Source organism: Rhodnius prolixus, unplaced genomic scaffold (genome assembly GCF_049639745.1).
Source record: "Rhodnius prolixus isolate KJV_2025 unplaced genomic scaffold, Rpr scaffold_5, whole genome shotgun sequence".
Classification (NCBI taxonomy): Eukaryota; Metazoa; Arthropoda; class Insecta; order Hemiptera; family Reduviidae; genus Rhodnius; species Rhodnius prolixus.
Window position 1 is genome coordinate 24,017,527 of NW_027411624.1, and position 24,826 is coordinate 24,042,352.

At 35.7% G+C, this 24,826-nt stretch overlaps 1 protein-coding gene across 5 annotated transcripts in view; it reads left to right on the forward strand.

Annotated features, from left to right (window-relative positions):
* The window catches only part of uif (sushi, von Willebrand factor type A, EGF and pentraxin domain-containing protein uif), a 210,705-nt gene that overhangs the window by 106,203 nt on the left and 79,676 nt on the right, over window positions 1–24,826 (forward strand). For all 5 annotated transcript variants that reach the window (XM_074136874.1, XM_074136876.1, XM_074136873.1 and 2 more), the window contains one exon: window positions 20,957–21,019. In XM_074136874.1, the coding sequence (XP_073992975.1) occupies window positions 20,960–21,019 (60 nt within the window). In that variant the 5' untranslated portion in view covers window positions 20,957–20,959. The remainder of the gene's footprint in view (window positions 1–20,956; window positions 21,020–24,826) is intronic.

Here is a 24,826-nt window from a genome sequence, read left to right on the forward strand (position 1 = left end):
AAACCGTCCTTGCAACACTTCACACGATTTCGTTTTTGGTCAAGCGTGAGCAATCGCGGCACCCATCTTGCGGATAGCTTTGTCATGTCCAAATGTTGATGCAAAATATTATGTACCCGTTCATTCGAGATGCCCACAGCACTAGCAATCTCACGCACCTTCACTCTTCTGTCATCCATCACCATATCATGGATTTTATCAATGATTTCTGGAGTAGTAACCTCAACAGGGCGTCCAGAACGTTCAGCGTTACTTGTGCCCATACGGCCACTCCGAAAATTTTGAAACCACTTATAAACTGTTCTAATCGAAGGTGCAGAGTCACCATAATGTTTATCAAGCTTCTCTTTAGTCTCCTGAGGCGTTTTGCCTTTCATAAAGTAGTGTTTAATCAACACACGAAATTCTTTTTCGTCCATTTTTTGAAAATCACTCGACTTCCTCGATTCAAACGAATGCCAAACACAAAGAAATAGACCGATCTGACTGAAACTTGGTGTGTGTTCTTCCAAGAGATGCTACTAACTAAACATAACCTCGATACGCGCCAGTAGTGCTATCTCTCTGACTTTGCACGGACTTTTCAAACGACCCTCGTAATCTAAGAGCTGGATTTTCCTAAATAGATTTTGTTTTGAAAAACCTTAATTTTTTTACGTACTTGTTGGGGCGAGAAATATTTTGAACTCTTAAAACTCCCTTATTTGGATTCACCTTTAGACTGAAAACAATCAAAATAATCAACGTCAAAACACAAAATAATTAGTTCATAGTTGTATGAGCGATCGGATATAGTAAGATCTGTGTCTAGTGCTACATTACCCACCAGGAAGTAATACTTACCTTAAGAGGCTTTGAACTTACCGAGACACTGTGGTGAAAGTTAAATCCGGTGGCACACCTCTACAACTAAAACACTTAATAAACAGAGCCGGCAATTGGCTTTCAATTTACACAACTTACTCATTGTTTCTTCTATACACATTTTTCTAAATATAGAAATAACGAACGAAATAAGTATTAAAAATTAAATTTTATTAGATACTACCTTCATAGTTGTGATATAATTATTTTGTTGGAAGGACTAGTTTTCGTTGCGAAAATAATTTGCATGATGCAATGTCCTGTTCGAGCGAATTCCAGTTTTGCATCTTGTCTTAAAGCTTAAACTATAAAAATTAGATAAATAATGGGCTTACCAAAAATAAAAACTGGTGTGAACATCCGCACCTCTTACGGCTCTTCTCAAGACTGTGACTCAGAGAATCTCTTGAATCATATTTACTTCTTACCAACACTATACATTTTGTAAAACCTTCCGTTCATTACACTGAAATTTGAGGAAATCCTATCCTAACAGAACCTGTTCCAGAAACTGCCCTAGAACGGATTTTTGTTTTTTTAGAAATAGTAATAAATGTAAACATTATATCTCTATAAGCATGTAATATGAATGAATGGGACGTGTTTTCATTTATTACTTATTATAGTACAACCTCGATTAACCGGCCCTCGGTTAACCGGGATTCGGATTAACCGGACTCATGTTGAGTCATCATAAGAACACCTGGATCGGCGCCGAAACAAAAGTTAATTTTCGGTGGCGACAGGAAAATTTTTTTGTCTTCCGATGTAACATAATTGTAGACGTGGCAGCAACTCTTTTATACCTTATTTCGAATTCAGTTGCTGAATTGATGAAATTTTTTCACGATAAGGACATTCCAACCAGTGACAAAGTTGTGCTTTTTAAATTGCGTGCACTCATCAGAGAGTGGGCGTTTGATAAAAAAAAAAGCATACAACACTTGAATAGTTATTTATTTAACAAGTGTGGAAAGTAGTACTTTTCCTCACGCGAGGCAGGGTTTGCACGCTCGAGCGAGCGAAGCGAGGCCAGTGCAAGTGCAAATTGCCGAGTGTGAGGAAAATACTTGACACTAGAGTTAAATATTATATTTTTTCTGCAACCATTTATTAACTAAAAAAATTAAAAATTTCATTTTTACAGTCTACAAAAAGTAATTTATTTATTATAAACATTTATTGTTATATTACAATTATTTACATTACTCGTATTTACATTACTTATTACATTTTCTGCTGTTTCTTTTTTTGATGGAGAAGTGTTTTCTAAACAGGCATCACTAGAATCCATTTTAAATTTCTATAAGGTAACACTATAACCTTTTTAACTGTTATAATTAAAAATATCTAATTATTTATTAAAGTATTATTTTTATTTCTATATTCCTTTCAATTTTTATTTTATTTTTTAATATTCGTTTTTTAATTATTTAAATAAAATAAATTTACATAAGCTTATTAAAGTTTTACAGAAAATATTTATGTTAATAACAAAACTTCTTATATCAAGGTAGCACAATAAAGTTTTTCCACTCACTAGTGCGGAAAGTGACACTAATGGGAATTTCCCCCCACTAGTGTAGGAAGTTGGGCATTACACAGCTGATTTTAATTGAGTAATGAGAACTTCCCTACATGGTAGCAGAAAAAAGTATTTTTCAAAAAGTTGAACGGCAAAAAAATGAAAAAAATTTTAAAAAAAGAAAAAAAATTAAAAAAAATAAATAAAAGATTGAATTAAATATAAAATATGTATGTAAAAAGTAAAAAAAAGGATTGCCGTCTAAGATAGAAGTTGATCTCTGGGACGATACAGTAATGTATTACTATGTAACACTGTGTATTCGGTTTAACCGGGATTTCAGTTTACCGGGGTGGGTATAGCCGGTTAATCGAGCTTGTACTGTACTAACCAATTTCTGGTTTGGTTAAGTTTAAGGTAAAGCAATGTTAAATTACGATACTCCCTGGGAAACTAAAAGTGATGGTACTTGAATATTTAAATTAAAATTATTCTTCGAAAAAGGAAACAGAAATGAAAGAACCGGATGTATTTCCTATTAAATATTATTACTGTTACAACATGTTCACAATAATACATCAGAATTTTAGAACGAAACGTTCAAGAGAGGCTTTGTTCTATTTTAACTGCTCCTTTGGTATTTCAAGGTGATTTAGCCAAAGCTCTTTCACTTTATATTTGTGCTCCCCCCGTTGGCAATAATTCAGGGTCGATCATTAGAAATGTTTGAAAAATATTTCATCTTGTGGTTTCAAAATTTTCACCAGCTTATCTGGTTGGTTCATACGGGCCTTTTTAGAAGTTGTCTTTCTTCTTTTTATCTTTTTTATTTTTAGTGCATTCCCACAACGATTTCTTCAGCTACACTGCTCTCACGATGAGAGAAGATCACGAGGCCATCTTCTCTTCAATCTTCTTAGAGGATTACCTGGTAATGTGGAGGAAGATAGGTGTTCTATGAGAGGGTTAGGATGAGCTGTTGTAGAGTGGAATGAAATTTGAAGAAACGAGTGTTAGCAAGATCTAGCAATGAAAGGGATTTTGAGGTCATTATGGATAGTGTGAGGTTAGATACATAGAAAGGAGCGTTAAGAAGTTTTCGAAGTATTTTTGACTGTAATGCCTGGAGGTGTAGTGAGTTGGAACGCTTAGTCGATCCCCATACTTCGATGCCGTATGACCAAATGGGTCGCAGTAACTGTAGATATAAGAGTCTTTTGTTATGTAGGTTAAGTTTCGAACGTTTGTCAAGTAAGAGGGTCGTTTGAAAAGTCCGTGCAAAAATAAAAACTACTTAATTTTTTGGGGTAAACCTTTTTTATTTTTCAACATAGTCTCCTTTTAGGCTTATACACTTCGTCCAATACTGCTCTAGTTTGTTGATCCCTTCCGAATAATAGGATTTGTCCAAGTCTGAAAAATAGCCATTCGTTTCTGCAATCACCTCCTCGTTTGAATAAAATCTTTTTCCCGCCAGCCATTTCTTCATATTGGGGAACAAATAGTAGTCCGAGGGAGCCAAGTCTGGAGAATAGGGGGGATGTGAAACGAGTTGGAACCCTATTTCCATTAATTTTGCGACCACAACTGCTGAGGTGTGAGCTGGTGCGTTGTCGTGATGGAAAAGGACTTTTTTGTGGGCCAATCGTGGGCGTTTTTCTTGCAGCTCGGTTTTCAAACGGTCCAATAACGATGAATAATATGCACCTGTAATAGTTTTACCCTTTTCCAGATAGTCGATGAGGATTATTCCTTGCGGATCCCAAAAGACAGTCGCCATAATCTTTCCGGCCGAAGGAACGGTCTTCGCCTTTTTTGGCGCAGATTCCCCCTTGGTAACCCATTGTTTAGATTGTTCTTTGGTCTCAGGAGTGTAGTGATGTATCCATGTTTCATCCACAGTGACGAAACGACGCTTAAAGTCCTGCGGATTCTTCTGGAACAGCTGCAAACCGTCCTTGCAACACTTCACACGATTTCGTTTTTGGTCAAGAGTGCTATCTCTCTGACTTTGCACGGTCTTTTCAAACGACCCTCGTAGTCTGGCGAGAAGTTTTGTAGCGTTGGTTAGTTTCTTGCCAATGTTGAAGAATTTTAGGTGTAAATAAATTAATACATTTATTTAAATGCCACTTGCTAAGAGGAACGTTGAGTCACGCCAATGCCAATGCACATCTCAGCGATTAGTTAAGAAAAATTAAATTATTTTTTAAAAATTCCGGTTTGCATAGTATAGCTATTTGTGATTATTATGTCCGCAGTACTGCTATAGCGCGCGTTCATTGTATTCCCGCCCGATTTTAGAGGTAGATCTATCTGTGTTGTAGAGATTTTGACTTTTACGTCACCAGCTTGCACTAAATTTGCTGGTGTTCGATTTGTATGAAATGTAACAAATTATTCTAATTTTAAAAACAATCATCTTTTATGCACTCACTTCTCAAACGTATAATGGTCAACAATATGAAAAGTAAGTGCATATCGCAGTAGTTTTCGAGATTAAGAAACTGAGTACCTCTCAATAACGGACACTGGCGTGGGAAAGTAAAGTGGCCGCTGTTTGGAGGTGGTCGTTAGAAGGAGGTAGGCAAGTTTCATAATGAAAAAATATGGATTTTTTTTCCAAACATCTATTTAAGAATTGTTTATTATTAATAGATTTAAAAACGTACATAATTGCATAATTATTTAGCTATATGATATGCATCAAAATTTTCTTAATTATCCAAAAAATTTATCAAAAAACTACATATTATTGACTTAATTAATAATTTGTATAATAATCATCACATTTATTCATAACAATAATAATTTATGGTAAAAGTATCATCTTACTATCATCTATTATTAGAAAAATAGAACAAACCTTTCGGCAAGTTGACTATGGCTCGATTTGGTTTTTGCAAAATCTTCCAACACATTTATTTTCTCTTCTAGAGTTAACCACTTTCATTTGAGATACATATAGGAAAAAATAATATTGTTCGCCCAAAGTAATATTGAAAAATTATTAAAATGGTACAAGATGTATGAGTTTATAGAGAAAACTTTAGAAAAAAAAACAGAAAAAAAGAAAAACTTGAGAGGGGATAATTATTTTCATCACCGCGTCAAACGAACTTTTAATAATAAGGTGGTCGTTGGAGGGAGGTGAAACATATAATCCGTTCCCCAAAATCAATGCCCGCGGTCGCTATGTAGAATGACCGTTAGACGGAGGTTCTTTTTTATAGAAAGTGTATAGGGGTAAAACGGGGAAATCCAAAAACTGTCCCATAAATAGAGGTGGCCGCTAGTGAGAGTGTCCTTTATGGAAGGCTCGACTGTATTTAGAACTGTGCAGAAGAGAAAACTATACTGAATGTTGATCACGTAAAAAGTTTGTAAATTCTAGTTTACCTTGATTGGTAAGACTCCCTAGGTATAGGAGGTAAACACAAGTTACTGAAGTCCTGAATGTAAATGGAGATTGCAATGAATCAGCTAGTTACTTAGGTCTGCAAGTGTTGTGAGCTACAGAAATATAAGTAGAAGTCAAATTCTTTGCACCAACCTATAGAATCAATCTCTCATGATGGATGAGAATCCAAAACCAATCATATATGTACGTATATATGTATATATAAAAGGAGAAGCTTGCTGCGACAGATATAATCAGCGAAATAAGTCGAACCGATCTGTGGTAGAGATTGAACCAGACTATATTAATGAGTCTTGTGAACAGCGTAGGAAGGCTAGGTAGGTGTTGGGTTATCTCAATGCTGGATCTACTCATTAAGAACAGCTCTAACTTCTTTCTATTTAATTACCTCTGCCATTAATTATTCTTAAAATAAAAATATAAAACATCAATGAAATTCTTTAATGACCTTGTGAATGAAAACAAATATTAAAAAATAAATATGGCTGACTAATAATCTAGTGTTTTCTATTTCTTGACTTGAAGAGACTTGTGGCCCAATCCAGGCATTTTATTTAAGCAGGAATTACGTTCTAGGATAGATTAGGTCCGATCTTAGTAAACGGTGACCATTGTTAAGTTGTTGGATTAAAATGGTTGGCCAAATCATTGACCTATCTTTGTATTAAAAGGTTTAACAATTCGGATAATTGTTAACTTTAATGGCATTCATTTAAAGGGTCATTAATTTCGAGCATCTAGGAAGGGAAGATGGTTTTTGATCGTTTGTCTGTTGTCTCTGTCCACGATACCTAATTGGTAGTTGGTAGTAAAGTTCACTTGAAAAAATGGGCATTTCTTTGCTTTAATTATTTATACAGGGTGTCCAGGCTAAGTTGTCAACTTATGGGATTAAAACAGTAAACAAGAGAGCATTTGTGTAAACATTCATCTTGTATTTTTGTTTTTACTCTTTGGACAAACCCTTTTGCTTTATCCATAATCATTTATTGTTTTTTAATAAAATGCCAGCAGAAAGCGTTAACAAAAATTTGATTTTTTCTTTCTGTTCAAAAATGCATAACTTGGAAACTACAAAATCAAAATTTCTTTTTTTATAACATCATTAGATACTACTCAAAAACTAAAGGAAGTTACGATTTGAACTTTTTTTCCGTCATCAATAATTACCGAGAAAAAGACAACTTAGAGCGGACAGCCTGTATATCGATAATAAATATATCGATCACTAAATTAAAATGCTTTAAATTAAAAAATCAATTTGGGGGGGGGTTACATTTTGTGACACCCAAGTTGCTAAAACAAGATACAGAAAACTCCACTTCAACCTACAATCTCATATAAATCCTCTAGCTCAAAATCTTTCTTCAATAACTCTACCTGATAACCCGGACAAGACGCCTTTAAGAGACAGTGTGGCCTCGTGATCTCCAGTGAAGAGAATGGACTAACAGTCACATGCTTTGGAGTATTACCACTGGATAACTTCTCCACTCGTTACCTTATCATTTGTTTCTCTGTTATCACTGTTACTTATAGCGCCAACGCGCTGATTGTAGCAAAAATAAACGCCTCCCAAAAAAATTTGTTTTGGCGGCCTACATTTAATACATTCTAATTATTCCATGTCTGTTTTAGGCCTAACAAAAATCACCTTTCATTCATTTCACGAATCGTCTTCCCAATCTGTATTTAAATAATAAGTAAGATACTATCACTTGAATGGTTGCTAATTATGTTAATTTTTTTATATATGTTAACGCGAAGGTTAGAAGTAATTAGTAACCTCATATAATTATACCAAATTCATCAAGATTTTCATAACAATATAGTTAAACAACCCATTGGTGAACTTCAAATAACTTTAACAATATTCATTTTAGTGTTATTTAAATACGAGGGTCGTTTGAAAAGTCCGTGCAAAGTCAGAGAGATAGCACTACTGGCGCGTATCGAGGTTATGTTTAGTTAGTAGCATCTCTAGGAAGAACACACGCCAAGTTTCAGCCAGATCGGTCTATTTCTTTGTGTTTGGCATTCGTTTGAATCGAGGAAGTCGAGTGATTTTCAAAAAATGGACGAAAAAGAATTTCGTGTGTTGATTAAACACTACTTTATGAAAGGCAAAACGACTCAGGAGACTAAAGAGAAGCTTGATAAACATTATGGAGACTCTGCACCTTCGATTAGAACAGTTTATAAGTGGTTTTAAAATTTTCGGAGTGGCCATATGGGCACAAGTGACGCTGAACGTTCTGGACGCCCTGTTGAGGTTACTACTCCAGAAATCATTGATAAAATCCATGATATGGTGATGGATGACAGAAGAGTGAAGTTGCGTGAGATTGCTAGTGCTGTGGGCATCTCGAATGAACGGGTACATAATATTTTGCATCAACATTTGGACATGACAAAGCTATCCGCAAGATGGGTGCCGCGATTGCTCACGCTTGACCAAAAACGAAATCGTGTGAAGTGTTGCAAGGACGGTTTGCAGCTGTTCCAGAAGAATCCGCAGGACTTTAAGCGTCGTTTCGTCACTGTGGATGAAACATGGATACATCACTACACTCCTGAGACCAAAGAACAATCTAAACAATGGGTTACCAAGGGAGAATCTGCGCCAAAAAAGGCGAAGACCGTTCCTTCGGCCGGAAAGATTATGGCGACTGTCTTTTGGGATTCGCAAGGAATAATCCTCATCGACTATCTGGAAAAGGGTAAAACTATTAAAGGTGCATATTATTCATCGTTATTGGACCGTTTGAAAACCGAGCTGCAAGAAAAACGCCCACGATTGGCCCACAAAAAAGCCCTTTTCCATCACGACAACGCACCAGCTCACACCTCAGCAGTTGTGGCCGCAAAATTAATGGAAATAGGGTTCCAACTCGATTTACATCCCCCCTATTCTCCAGACTTGGCTCCCTCGGACTACTATTTGTTCCCCAATATGAAGAAATGGCTGGCGGGAAAAAGATTTTATTCAAACGAGGAGGTGATTGCAGAAACGAATGGCTATTTTTCAGACTTGGACAAATCCTATTATTCGGAAGGGATCAACAAACTAGAGCAGCGTTGGACGAAGTGTATAAGCCTAAAAGGAGACTATGTTGAAAAATAAAAAAGGTTTACCCCAAAAAATTAAGTAGTTTTTATTTTTGCACGGACTTTTCAAACGACCCTCATACAGGGTGGTTCTTTAATTCATTCAATTCAATATTAGTTTTACTATTTACAAATTTTGCTTCTGACTTTTGGCTCTTCTTCAACACAAAGAGAGACACTATTTGCTTGTAGCGTGTTTGTTCATTAATTTTGTTGAAAATCCATTTTGGGAAATTATGACGTGATGGCAATATATTTGGTACCCTATAAGAGAAAGTAAAAATACATGGAACCAATTGGATGTAACGATTCAACGAGCAATTGAATTACATGCTTGGCGAATATATAATAGATTAAGAAGGTTGAACGGGAGAATAAATCTTATATGAATTTGTTTAACCATAAAAAAACAACTAACAAATCTACATGCGTGCCAAGGTTACAATGTCCAAGGTAGTAGACCTTACTGGTGGAATTTTCTTTATTTTCGGTAAAGAAGTATAAACAGCTCATGTTTACACACAATAGTAAGATGACATTGAGCAATGAGATTGAACCCAAAGCTACAGGTCCAATTGGAAGTGGCTGGAATTCCCACAGGGAATGATCCAATATTGCCACCTCAACACATAGACACCACCACTTGTGGAATTCCATTCATTACAGAAGCCAAAGATTACTCCTACATCTTTGCATCACGTTACACAGAAAGATACTATAATAACAATTGAAGCGTTAGGATGGTACGATACCAACAGTAGCTATTGTTTCGTAAAGTGTATGACAATGGATAAATAACCTCCCCACTACTGTATTACACTTTCTTGTTATTCATTCATTTGTGGAAATACAATTGGTGCACTCAACCTTTACACAGTTCAAATCTCAAAACAAAATGAAAGAGAAAGTTTAAAAAGACAACTTGAAACGGATTATAAAAGCATACTACATTTTTCTTAAAATAATTAATAATAATTCATAACATTTCAATTACAGAAAACTAATAGATTACTTATTTAATGAAAACTGTCCGGCAGGACAATCGTCAAAAAGTGCACGAAAAAGCGTAACGTTGAAAAACACCCAACTTTGACAATTTTTTTCTCTTTTTCTGTAAAAGATAGAATTCCCAAATTTTCTTTATAATATAGGGCAAACCCTCCTTTATAACTGTAATTTTTTTAGCAACAATCCAGATCTAATAGGTTTCGAGAAAAAAGTGGCCGAAAATGGAGTTAATTCTTGTTTATTTAAAAATTGTATCAAATATTCAGGAGCAAAATTACCTTCCATTTCTAGTTATAAAAACAATTAATTAGTATAGGTAATGTAAATATCTATAAATTTTGTTTTTTAAATTTATTTTGTAATTTACAATCTGTATACATTGTATACAATCAGTAAATATGGAGAGTATGATGAACTGGTGCGGGAGAAGAGCCGGAAGAGAGAAACTACCCAGCGGTAGCACTCTTTATAGGAGAGAGGAGAATGTGAGGAGGAGAGAGGAGAGATAGGAGAATAATGGCGTTTAGGTCTTCAGACTACGAGCCACTGGCGATTCAGTCGGCGAGGAATATTAGGAATGTCAGAGGAGGCGAGAGGCAGTACAAGAGGATTAGAGCTAGTCGAGAGAGTAGTATGGAATTTTTGGTATTTAGTCTTGGCGTGTTGGTCTATGAAGGGAGTGTTGGGGTCGTTGTGAATAGTGAGGTTAGTCACCGTAGAAAGGAGCATCAGCTATCTGTCGGAGGAGTTTTTGACTGAAATGTCCTGTACAGTCCGTATGTTTGTAGGTTTGGCTGAACCCCACAGCTCTAGTCCGTAAGTCCACATAGGTTTGAGAATAGTACTGTTTATTAAGCGTTTGAGTTCTATGGGTAATTTGGAGCGTCGTCCAAGAAGTCTGTAAAGCAGTTTCGCACGTTTTGTCATTGCTTGTCTATTAAGTCTAGTGTATGGGTTCCACGTGAGCCGTTTATCTATGTAGAGCCCAAGGTAGAGCACCAGATCTGTACCAGGAAGAGAATTGCTGTTGAAAAATATCTATAATAAAATCATTAAATCGAAATATACCTCAGTATTTTTATTTTGGGATTTTCAATTTTTAATAAATAATAGAGCCAAATTTAAACCAATATCCTAAATTCAATAACTTAAGCTTAATTACCGCGTGTAACTTAATCCTTTCATACAAGTTTAGAGTTTAATGTCTGAAATACTGAAATGATTGCAAAAAACAAATTATTGTTGACCATTTAAGGCGTTGATTTTAACTGTAATAGATCCCATGTTGTCTTTATTTCTGTCTGGTTTTCGATTTCCAGCCATCATCAGTTTGATGTAGAGATTTTGGCAAATACTTAAGAGGTTTGCGTCTTACGCTTTATTTGAAAAAAAACTGTAGACTTGTCTCCTAGCTCCTACAGTCTCAGCAATCGCTGCGTTCGCACATTTTTGTCCATATTTCAATATTTTACCTAATAATTAAAATAAGGTGGTAATTAGGAAAGCGAGACATGCCAGTTCTTCCAGGATTCCTCTAAAATGACTTAAAGTATCGCAGGAATCTTCACATTTGAGACTGACGGTACCAAAACCTGCCTAAAATGTTTAAATAAAAATATCCATCTTATGCATTTAGTGAATATATGAAGTTTTAAGAAATGCAAGAATATACTTTATCGAATCTAGCAAACCATGTAAACATCTACGTAGTAAAATAATAATAATAATAATAATAATAAACTTTATTGCTTATAAGGGAATTCCTTGTAGCAAGGAGTAGGGTACAATTTCAAATAACATATAACATAATTTGTTTAAAAACAAAATACAAAATTAATTGAACTCAAAATTAGTTATACAAAGCCAATTAAATATCACCAGACGAAACTAGATTGAACATAATTTTAATATTTTAAATAATAATACAAATACTTTAATTAAATAATATTTAAATCAAATATTTCAATGTTTTAAATTTAGTAGCAATTCAATAAACCCAAAATAACCTGTAGTCAATTAAGAGGTACAGTGAAAAATAGTCTGCCTCAGTCAACCCCCAAACGGAAAATCTAGCCAGAGGGCAGCTCCCAAAGTCAAAAGACACTCCACAACAGCGGCGCCAAGAAAGCAAGATCGTTCGCACCCAACGAATAACCAAAAATTAAAGTAATAAAAAATATGGAACATAAAAATAACTTCATTCGTCAAGCGCGAAGGACCTCAGCCTCATGACGCCCGCAATGTAACAGAAGATGTCATTCAACTTCCGAAGACTGTCCACCTGCAAGACATCAATTAGTGTATTACAATCAACTTCGCCTTGGATTTATTTGGATAGGTAATGGCTCCTGACAGGTGCATAAATAGGGCATTTCAAGAGGATGTGTTCTAACGTCTCCAGCTCATGTAGGTTGCAGACAGTGCACAATAATGTGGCATCGATGAAGTAAGAATGACCATTTATATAAAAATGTATTCTCTCAGTCCCGCTTAGTCGTAACTGCAAGATCACCCTAATTTTTTGAATGGGGCCATTTAATTTAAGATAATATTCCCCGGCACCCAGGTTACTAACGTGTCTGAAGACCGGGTTAAAATTAGAATTGCACACTTTCTCAATGTCACTTGTGATGCTATTCGCAGCCCATCGCTCTACCAAAGCCTCCGACTCGGCATGAGATACTTTCTGTCTCTCCCAGACATCATCCGCTCCTATTCTACTAAACATGAAGTGTAATTGTGTAACCCAATTAAAGTCCACCTTATTATCTTTTAACGACTCCATATCTTTCAGTTTTAGGTACGCCTTCTTTGGCAGACGTTCAGAGCCCATATCAAGCAATTTTTTCCACCAAGCAAGCGCTCTCTTGAATATTGAAGTACTCAGCGAGTGCATCCCAAATTCCACTCTAAGGTAGTGGTTAGGAGTATTGCGAGGGAGATAAAACAGATTTTTTAAAAACTGAGTTAAAATAATTTCTAGTTTGTCAAGATAGCGAAGGGCCCAAATTTCAGCTGCATAGAAGAGGGTAGCTGACACCATAGTTTGAAAAAGTCGATAAATTGTATCCCATGACCTGCATTTAGATCTGCAGATAATATTCCTAACATTGCCTGAAGATAACTGAGCTCTACCAGTGAAATATTCTGCAGCTTTAATATATTTAACGGAGGCGGCAAAGGGTACTCCTAAGTAAATATACTCTTCGCAATAGCTAATCCTTTCGTCCCCCCAAACTACGTAGTAAAACTAGATAGTTAGATAGAAGAGTTTACAGACCTAAGCTACTGTGGCTATGTGCTGTTCTCCGATCGATATTGATGGGTTTGGGAGATGATTATAGTAAGTAATCATGATTTAAGTCTAGGGTCAATGATTAGCATGAACGGTAAGATAACGTCACACTCACAACACTAATCATTACTATAAAGAACATGTTTAATTAACAACAACAAAGCGCCCCACTACAAAACCTTGTCATGGCAAAAGTAGGAAGATGAGGTTTTTTAATAAGTATTATGATGGCCGTGTGAAATGTCAAGGATGAGGCCAACAGTCTGCCATAAATACCCAGCCAGATAACGTAGGTTTATTTTTTTATATTCTAATGAGTAATGGCCATTACCAGCAGCAACAACATCAACAATACATTAAGCAATACAGTTATTTTGTTATAATATGGGATTGGCCACCAAGATTTACTAACTTACCGGGCTGTGTTCGCTTCTTGTGTGTAGCAGCTGTTGTTAACCTTGACGTTATAATTCGTAATTTGTTTTGCAACTGGTAAATACCTCTAGAAAATAATCTACCTAACAGTAAATTACTATTACTTACATTATTTATTCAACTACAGCCTTTCGTAATATTTACATTTATAAAAAAGTATTATCTTGCCCAGGAAGTTTATACATGTTTATCCAAGAGAAGGTTAAAACAAACACAAATTAGATTCTTCCCAGTTATCATGCTAATAAGTTTGATGACATTTTATTTTGTGCCTTACTAGTTCTCAGTTTTAGAGTTCCAACGGTTACAATTTACTGTTCCTCAGACAAATGATTGGAAACAAGGAAAGCAAGAACAGTTCTACCACAATCTGAAATCTAGACTCATTAGCTCTAAGCCCTACGTCAAAGGCGTTGTCTAGCTAGCCAGCTAGCCTTGTAAGTGAGTGAGTCTCACGTCCATAACGGAGTATAACGGTATATAACGGGTACCTAATTCTCTGCGGAGAATCATGAAAAAGTATTGATTGTTACTTAGATTTTTTAGAGTTATTTATATGAATTGTTAGCCTCAAATTTAGTTGAGATTCCTCGGAAATCTAGACTCCTCTCTCTCTTCTATATCTTTGCCGTTAAAGATTTATCTTTGAACAAGTTCGCTAGACTTAGGCAATGTACTCGAACCAAAAGGCTAAGCTAGTTCCTTTTATATAGGCTGAAGCCTAGGGGATACAATACCGGGACTCATATGTGATTAAGTAATATAGATTCCCTCAGGAGTTAGGTCTCCAGATTACTTTAGGTCTTCACAATAGTACAATTAGTTGTGCAATTATATGCTATTGTTGTAGATCTGGTGGTGAACATTTACAGATATTAGTGTGTGAATCAGCTAGATTTGTGTTCTATTTCTTCTTACCTCTCCAACAGAAAGTCGGTCATCCACCTAAACTCTGCCTCCTCATACCCCTATCCAATCGCAACAGGCGTTCCCCAAGGTTCCATCCTAGGTCCTATTCTGTTCATCACCTACATAAATCCTCTCCCCAAACCTCCTCTTGTCAACCTTGCCTTGTACGCTGATGACATGGCCTTTTATACGTCATCTTGGAGAATGGACACCACCACCAACAGACTTACTTTTGCAATAGTCAGACTAAACCAAATTCTGCAGCAAATGGAAAATTAAAATTAACCAGGACAAGACTAACGCTATACTATTTACCAAACGTAGTTCCTCTTTTAACCGACAAATCAGACATAATAACACTCTCATTCCGCGGTCTTCCCACGTTAGGTACTTAGGGCTAACTTTGGACAACAAACTGACTTTCACTACGCAAGTTCAGGACAAAGTAAACGCAGGCAAAATGGACTACAAGACTATTATTTCCTCTTCTCTCACGTGACTCCAAAATGACTGTGTGCCCAACAAACTCCTCCTCTACAAAGTAGTCATTAGGCCGATGTTGCTCTCTACGCCTGCTCCGCCTGGAGCCTGTCTAGTAGTAGCAACATCAAGCAACTTCAGATAACCCAGAACAAATTTCTCAGACTCGTAACAGACTCTCCACGACGCACTAGAATTGACTCACTCCACAGAGACTGCGTCCATTATTCCCTGGTACACTCCTATATCCAAAATCGTCTGCTGAAACTCTTTTCCATTCTAGACTGCCATCCCAATCCACTATGCCATGACATAGCCTCCTACAGATCCTTCTACAACATACAGGACACAGAAGACTAAAACATATCCTACTCTAACTCTCTACAATAGCTGCAGGTTTTTCCTCTCCTTTTTTCCCTGCATTCCAATCATCCTCACCTAATTTTTCTCTTTCTTCACTAGATTAGAAGATTGAAATGTATAATACATTTACACTTCTGTGTTTATTTTATGTATATATTTATTGTAATAAATATTTATTCTATTCTATTCTTAAGTCTAGAAATTTCTTCTGATTTAAAACCTAGGAAATGGATTTAATTATATCGCTGATTAAGGAAATGCTTATATCGATATTTGTATGATCATGTTCAAATAACTTCACTGTTGACTTGACAATTAGGCATATGTTAGGTACTATGTTCTGTAGTCCTGAATTTCGTATCCTTTCTTCAGTTCGTAAAATCCAGTAACTGTTTCAAATGAATCATCAGTAGATGTTTCAACTATCATCAATTTCAACAATTAACGATATTATTGTGCTAACAGAATGCAGCCAAATAATTAAAAACAGAATTACTTCTTTCTTCTTTACCATAGTTAAATAAGATCTAAAGTACAGACAGAAAACGGACGTAGTAATAGTGGTTTATGATATAAACAGGAAATATTGTTTGTATTAAGGCCAAGGACTGTACACTATTAGACATTTTCTGTCTGTGAATGGATGTAAATTTATTGTATTAATGAACGCTTAACGAATATTGTGAACAATAACAGTACTGGGAAAATTCTGTTACAAACAATATATTATTATTGCAAACAATTAAGCAGTTATTACATAAAAACAACAATTGTAATAAATTATAACAAAAACCAACATCAAGTTAGTTGATATAAAAATGAATTATTAAATCTACTTTAAATTAATTATTAACTTTTATACTCGACAATTAGTTGATTTAGGCGGAAATAATTAATTTGAGCGATCTAAAATGATGGTGTTCTATATTTTGATAATTTAATTGAGAAGCACTTTCACAATGTCGGTTATTACAAAATAGAGTAGTCGTGTAATGATGTAATCTTGGGTAACGATATTCCATGGATATCTTGTCTCCAATTGAAATAATCTCTGAGTGTGACTCAACATAGCTGAGCATTATAATAGAGAGATTTCTTTTGTTTACATGATGGTTTCAAAACTAATACAGAAAATATGGCTGGCAAATCTAGTGGAAATGGCTCAGGACAGTGTTGTTTGCGGTTTCTTTAGATTAATAGTATGGAGAGCCAATTGTCTCAGGTGTTGAGGCGCCCTAAATTAATTTAATAATAATAACAAGGGAAGGGAGGGATGGGATTAGCTATGCGGTTAGCATCTCCTACGCGGAGATCCCGGGTTCGAATCCAGCTGTTGACCCTTAGATTTTCTCTTCCTAGGAGCTTCTTACAGCTCACTGTCCGGTGATGGATTCTGTAACGAGAGAACACTGTCCGGAGGCCGGCAGTGCACTGAAAAAAGCTCCGGGCGCCAATAACCTTAGATGTTGACGCGCCTTAAATCATAAAAAATAAAAAAAAAATAAATAATTAAACGTGAAAAATATTAGCATTAGTTGGAGTAGAATTTGGGACATCCCACGGGATCCGTACGGGAAATATGAAATCTTTGCACGAAAATGAGGCGATAAAACCACAGAAGTTGATGCGCCCAGGCAAAAAAAATATTTGGTATTGAGTTAGTTTCAAAAAAGGTACCAATTATTTCATGTAAATGATTCTTTTGGTACAGAAATTTATTTCATTAGGCGATTCACCAAAATTCATCGTTTGTGCCGCATTATTACGCGAGATATTCGCGTGTCAAGTTGGTCTGACAACTTTTTATTTTTGAGCTTTTAGAAAATTGCATTTTTCCATTCGTTTGTGCCGCGTTTATGCCGGCCATTCAAAATTCAAAATTATGAGGACGAATATGAATGTTTTGAATAAAGTATAAATGAAAAGGCGGAACTTGACACTAAAACGGCAGTAAGAATTTTATTCCAACTAACCCTGCGAGAAGGATTTCAAACAGAAGTGGAATATGTTAAGAAATAGTTATGTTCAATTAATATCCCAAGTGCAATGAGATTGGTATGATCCATTTTCGGGAAAAAGTCCAAAAAAGGTTTGGTTTTCCTCAAAACTGGATCTGCAGTAACAAACTTAATTGTCCAAACTAATTGTAAGAAGAGGTTTGGGTCATTTCTAATATTCAAAGGTCACATTTAAGAGAAGCTTAACCCCCTCTCAAAAGCGCCCTTAAAAATAAAAGAGCTCCTAGAAAATGAAGTAAGATCTGTGACTAAGCAAAGTAAAGTAATTGTCTATTTTTTCAGCCGGTCTTTACGTCCAACTACAGAATTAGGTGTCGTGGACGGAGGCGACTAGCTAACATACTTTACTGTAAATTTCTTTTATTAACCATTAAATAAAATCTAAGGCTTAAGACTGGGAATCGAACTCAATACATCATAACTTCGCAGGTCTCGCCTCTAACCGCTCGGCTACCGTGGCGCCTAGATCTGTGACTTTTTGAATCACTTCCAAAATATTTTTTCTCCTTATTATTATTATTATTATTTTCTTCCTTATTAACCTTTCTGTTATTCTTTTCTCATTCGTGCTGTTTTATACTTTTCTACAAATGTTGCTAAGTCTATCCAATTTGGTGGCTGCCAATCGTTACCGTAAATGTCGTATATAAAGTTATTCTCTCCGTTAACAAGATCCTGTCTTTGATTTTTTTGTATATATTTAATAGAGCATGATAAGTTTTCGAGATCAACATCCAAAAAAACCGCAGTTCGAAACATAAGAGAGTAATAAGAAGTCGAATGTAGTGAATAGAATAACGTTAACTCGTTGGTATTTTAGAAATTATTTATAGCCACGCCTTTTGTTTTTAATCATATGCGACTACGATACTATATCCGTGTATATATGAGGTTAGTACAGATGTGAGATGTGGTTATTAGAAGCAGAAACGATACCAAAACCTATATGTGTTTGTATATCTGCAGCGCCCTGGTTATGAGAGCTCTATAGCTGGTAAGTTTGCTAAGGTTATATTGGTGGCAGGCGAGCAACCTGCAGAGGTATGTGAAGTGCTCCGGGGCATTGGCTCAATCGCAGCAACTTTCTCTTCAAAAGCCTGGTCTGCTTCGCGCCTACCTACATCATCAGACAACATGACCACCTCTAACAATATATGGTCTTTCTCTTTCCTCTGCATTCCTTCCCTAAAATAAACATTCCATTATATCACAATATCGTTGTGACCCATAGCTTTTATTGCGTTTAATAACGATTATTTCTCTTAGTGCTCTTCAGGTAGTATCGTATTTCTTTTTAGCAGTATTTTCAAATAATATTAAACATGTGTGGGGATGATAATTACTTATTTAGTAATGAATTGTAGTATGGGAATATTATGATAGTAAGTTGGTACAACTGAACATCCTATACCCTCACTCCAGCTTTGATTACGACATTAAACTTGTTTCTTAAGCTTGAAAATTATTAAACTTTCTAAACTTCTCAGTGCATTCAGTGGTTGAACATAGTTAACAGCCACTAGAAGTTAAAGGAGCAAGATGTTTTTAAAGGCTATTAAAGAAGTTACTGAACAAAATTTTACAATTTAGCATAACTATTATGAATATTATTATTGACTTTTTTATATATTTCATGCAATAATAGGTCTAATAATAGTCATGTAGTCGCCATAATTAAGTACCGTTAACTTAAGATCAGATCTAAGATTTCTTTGATTGCTGCTCGCAATTATTAGAAATAGAAATAGAAATAGAAACGAAATTTATTATTCTGGGACAATTGTCCCCTAAGAATAAATACAGGAACAAATAGAGGCCTTAACAGTTTGGCCTGTGATTATACAGAAATTAAATAAATAAATAAGTATTTACAAAAGTGAAAATATAATAAGTGAAAATGAAAGTAAAAATAAAATAATAAAACAGCAGAAATTAAGGAAATAAATTAAAACAATTAGAATTTCGGAGGAAGCTGAATAGAAAGGAGATAACTGAATAGACGGGATTTAAAGATGGATAGGGTAGGAGCATGGCGGACAGATGAAGGCAAGGAGTTCCAGAGAGAGGCAGCACGTATTAGGAAGGACTTGTCAAAGGATGAGGTACGGTGAGAGGGAATATAGAGATCAGATGAGCGAGATCTAGTGTTACGGGAATGGATGGAGGATTTAAACTTAAGGAGTTGAAAAATATAGGAAGGCCTTTGAGACTGGATGACTTGAAAAAGGAAAGAAGCAAAAAAATATTGGCGGCGATAGACAGGAAAAAGCCACTTCAACTCATCGTAGCAGTGCGAAATGCGAGAGTCTCTGGAAATGCTGAAAATAAATCTTATGAAGCAGTTCATGAGGCGCTTGAGCTTAGCTTCGAGATCACCAGAAAGACCGCCATACACTAAACAACCATAGTCGAAATGGGGGAATATAAGAGAGGAAACTAGGAGTTGCCGGGTCTTAATTGGAAAAAGGTGACGGGAACTATTAAACTGCTTAAGGATATGGATGGAACGACGCATATGTTTCATTTAATCTCCTTATTATTGTCAAAACTAAATAAGAATTACGTTAAAACGTGAAGCAATCATTTCATTGAGCTAATATACTTTATTATTATTATTATTATTATTATTTTGAATTTGAGGCCAATAGCTTGCCGAGCATTTTTCAGTACACTGCTACTCTTTGGACGATCTTCTTTCGTTACTGACAACCATCATGAGACTATGAGCTGTTACTAGCTCTCCTAAAAAGAAAAAGAAAAAAAATCCAAGGGTTGTCCGCTGGATTCGAAACCAGGATCTACACGTGGAATCCAATGCCCCTAATCCTGCTCAATGTTATATTTTATTGTTTTTAATTTCATTATGAATTAAGTTTTTGAGCACCTAAGTTCGTTGAGGCTCGGAGCTTACTCGGAGTAAATCTATCATCTTCTTGCTTCTTCCCAATAAACTTACTTTTGAACAAAACGAGTTAAATAAAATTAAATTAAAAATATCTTTTTCTCGAAGATTTCCTTTATACTCATCAGTTTGATTTCCGTTCATTTCATTCAACAACTCAGGCAATGCGGCCACATTTTTGATGCAATTTCATCCGCCAGAAGTATTCTGAGTATCTTCTTCCTGAACATTGCTCAGGCCTTTAACTGGTTTGGCACCCAGACTTGCTATAAGAAGCTCAAGGAATTCTTTCTATTAACACGCTACTTGATCATTATATACTCGTAGTAAATCATTTCTATCAGTCCATTTCTTAAGGCACATCCTAACTTTCCCTACTGCTAGGAGACTAAAACTTTGCTGGCCTTGCGACCATCTTCTTAAGACGAACAACTTCAGCAAGTAATCTGAAGTTTTAACGGAGTTCTTCTACTGGGAACCATCTTATTCTCGTTTCCGAGACCATCCAAGATAATTTTGTACAGTTATGAATGTTAAAATAAAAATTATATATATGGTACATACATATTATGTACTTATTTAATTTTTTACACTGACCACACTAATCACCTCCATTATTCTGTTACAGAGGATGGCTAGATATCTCTGTCTAGCTCTGTTCGCTGCCATCCTAATCGAAGCACATAGTCAGGTAAGAAATTCTTCAAAATAATAGACTAAATTTTACTATTTACTTTTGCATACTTGAATGGTCCTGCACATGGACTTTTCATTCCGTTAGAAGTAAATCTGTTCGCAAAGCTATCTGAAGTCTTAGTGGAATTGATGTAAAATATTAATTTTCTTAAAAGTATTTTAGACTTTGGCCAATCTTCATACTGCTAATTCTAATGTCAAAGTTTCAGTTCTTTATTTCTCTGTCTCTTCAAAATGGATGTCAGCTTTTCGCAGTAATTTAACATGAGAACGTCTTTTTTCTTTTAACGACAGTGGCCTGAGACGTTTGAAGCTGCAAATAAAGACATTGCCCCCTTGAGTAAAAAAAAAAAAGGCTTCCCTAGCTTTTACCAATAACAATTTTCTTATAGTTAAAGTGTAGAATGACAGAATCAGGAAATTCTTAAGTTGAAAAAGTATCTGTGAGAAAGGGTTAAAGCCAGCTGGCTCAAAACTATGGAAGCTGCCCAATAAGAATCAGAGTATTAGAACGGCAGACCACAGCTCAGGAATTGCAGTCACTCCGTGAGGATTCATTCTTACCACTCTTCACGGTTCTAATCTATTCGTCATTCAGTTTAGCCAATCCATTTAGAAATAGGTTTTACTTAGTTTACCCCTAGTTAGGCTTACCATAATTACGAAGAGCCAAACCGGGACGCAGAGGAGAAAGAGGCTCATTTTCGTTTTGCTTTTCGCTTAATTTGTGTTTTTCATATTTGAAATGCAATCAAAATTATTAAGAACTGAAAACATATTAATAAATGGGCGCGGAGGAACGATCAGCCGGGGTGTCGGTGTTGTTCAAGTTTGACCGGGACGCCGGGACAGGGATCTCAAACCGGGACCATCCCGGTCAAACCGGGACGTATGGTAAGCCTACTCCTAGTTAGTTATTGTAATTTAGTTTGTTTTATTGCTAGCCATTAAATCTTTTATTCTATTTAGCCCTTTTGCTTCTTGATCAAATTACAATACTCCTTTCGTGCCTTTAAATAATTAGCTTATTTAAATCTCCTTTTCGTAAGAACCCAAAAGCTTGATGATTTACTAATCAATCAAAATTAACGTACTATAATCAAACAACATTGCATTTTAAATTAGCAAAACAGTTTAAGGTTTTCACTTGAACAAACTCTGCCTTGTTATCATTTCTGCAATTGCATGAAAGAAACTCTCTTTACTAACAATTAGATTCGTGCGAATGAATGCCATGAAATAGTGCAAGAAATATTTGCATTATTTACTTACATCAATTGAATTGCACAATTCTATAGTAAATTCCTAAGTTCGTTTGAACTCATAAAAACAAACTATGCAAAACATTCTGCACATTTTTCATGTTCTAGAATCATTGCCCTATATTCCAGAAATTAAAACTGGGACATAATCATGAAATATCGTGGTATGGAGAAAGAAAAATGTGAATGCACATGATTGTTCTTGTTATATAAGAGTTTCACTATATCTCTTACTATAGTTGGGAGTGTTGCGATGGTTTCGAAATTTTGATTCAAACTTTTTACCGGAAATATGCGCTTTGATGTCCTCTGAATACAAGTGTGTGGTCAGGAGAACTCAAAAAAGAAATAAATGGCGGAAGTCCAAATCTGATACCTAGATTAAATGCTATTGTAGGTCCCAACAATAAGCCTGTTGACAAAATTAGCTAACCGAAAATCTGCTAAATAATTATAAAGATTCAATTTTTGCAATCAAAATTCCAAATTCGATGAGGCTTACCAATTTTTGAACCTTAATTGGTTTAATGTGAAGTTTTATGGTCCAGATTATGGTAGAAATAACTAACATGTTTTAAAATTTGGAGTATGGAGAAATTTATTACTTCTCCATCATCTCGAAAATTGTCGAAAGAAAAGTTGTACGAGTTCCAATTTTATTTTATTTATTGAATACTTCTAATATCTTAAAATACAGTGGAACCTCGCATAACCTCTCTTAACGAGTAATTCGCATAACGAGTAAAACAAATTGATTCTTATAGCGAGCGATGTTTCGCATAACGATAGTTTTCTAATGACATTTCGCTGACTGCGCAGTTTTCGCTGACTCATCGAAAACTGCGCATTCTTCGATTAGTCATTCCTGTTTACGCATATGCGTTTCATATTCTCCACGTATCTAATGCATTGATACAGTCGAAACCGAACTTCACCGAATGAGTGGTGTATAGGGGAAGTCCATATGGTGACATTTGTGTTTAAATATTATTGTGTTTATTTTGTTATCCCTCTAACAAAATGGCTTCGAAAAGAATTAAAATAACGTTAGAATTGAAACGTAAAATCATTGAGAAACGAGAACATGGTGTAAGTGTGGCTGATCCCCTTTTATTTTAATTTATATGAAAAAAATTGTTTCGCTTGACGAGTATTTCGCGTAACGAGTAAGGTTCTGGAACGAATTATGCTCGTTAAGCGAGGTTCGACTGTACTTATAAAAATCCGCAAGAACTGACTAATTTCATATTTGCAACCATCAATAAAATCAAGTGCCGACACAAATTACACGTTTACTGATGAAAACCATAGGTTACTGTAAATTAAACATTAAAACTAAAGCAGATTTGACCTACTAAAATATAAAATCAGCATTCCTTCTCTAACCAAGTAATAAGGAACGTTCAAGTTTATATATCCTGCGAACTAGGTAACCTTGATTTGTATCAGCAGCAATGATCATCAACTTTATCATAATCCATGTTAAAGTTGTCAGAATACTTTTTATGCTTGACTAAGACTGTTGATTTGCTATGATTATTTCACAGTGATGTGACTATAAATATAGGTTTTCGCTAAGACGAAGGAATGAATGAAATATATATTTATTCTTCTAGATCAGATGGTTTCAAATTAAAATTTCCTATAGGTTACTTATTTATTTTATTTTTTTGTATTACTGGGGTAAAAAATTTTTGTTGCAAGTAATGCAGCTGAAAAGTACTGAGCGATGCTTCCTGGGGTCAAACACAGCAAGAGAGTTATGCCCTTGCTGTGTAAACAAAGTACCAAAGAGACTCTGGGCTTGGGTGGAAATCAGATCACTCTGATTACAGGCCTATTCAAAGGGCATGGCAGGTTCAGAAAGCACCTGTACAAGGTGGGGGCTTATTAGCTCGGAACCGTTGTGCAGATTGTGCCAGGAAGAGGAGGAAACGGGCGTCTCATTTGTTATTCGATCGCGTTGCGAATCAAGCGACTGTGCTACGATATCTTTGGTGCCTTGAGACCAAAGGAGATTATAGCGCAGAAGGAACTGGTAGGGAAAGTCTTCAACCTTCTTAGAAGGGGAGGTTTCATCTACTAGACTTATAGGGAAGGCACAATAAGTCTCTTATGGCAGCGGTGCCGTGGGGCACAGGTCACGTCCTGCCTTTCAAAATCTAAAATCTAATGCAGCTGTTCTGTGAAACACTAATAATTAATGAGAAGAGAAACTACCCCAGTGGAAGAACTCCGCTTAAGACGTTTAGCAGAATTGTCAGCAATTGTTCGGGAAGAAAGGCGACAGACTGAAGGACGTGCAGAATAGATGTGGAATTCTTATTAGTGGATTGAGGTTAGACAGGAAACGAATATTGGCGTCATTTTGTATGGTTCGATTGGATAATTAGAAGGAGGCTATGTCAATTGTGCGCAGGGTTTTTTGGATTGTAAGAAGTTTGGAACGCTTGGCAGAACCCCATAGTTCGATTCCGTAGGTCAAGTAAAATGTTTGCATAACCCCTTGCGATATAACCTCAATCTTTTACAAGCAGTAA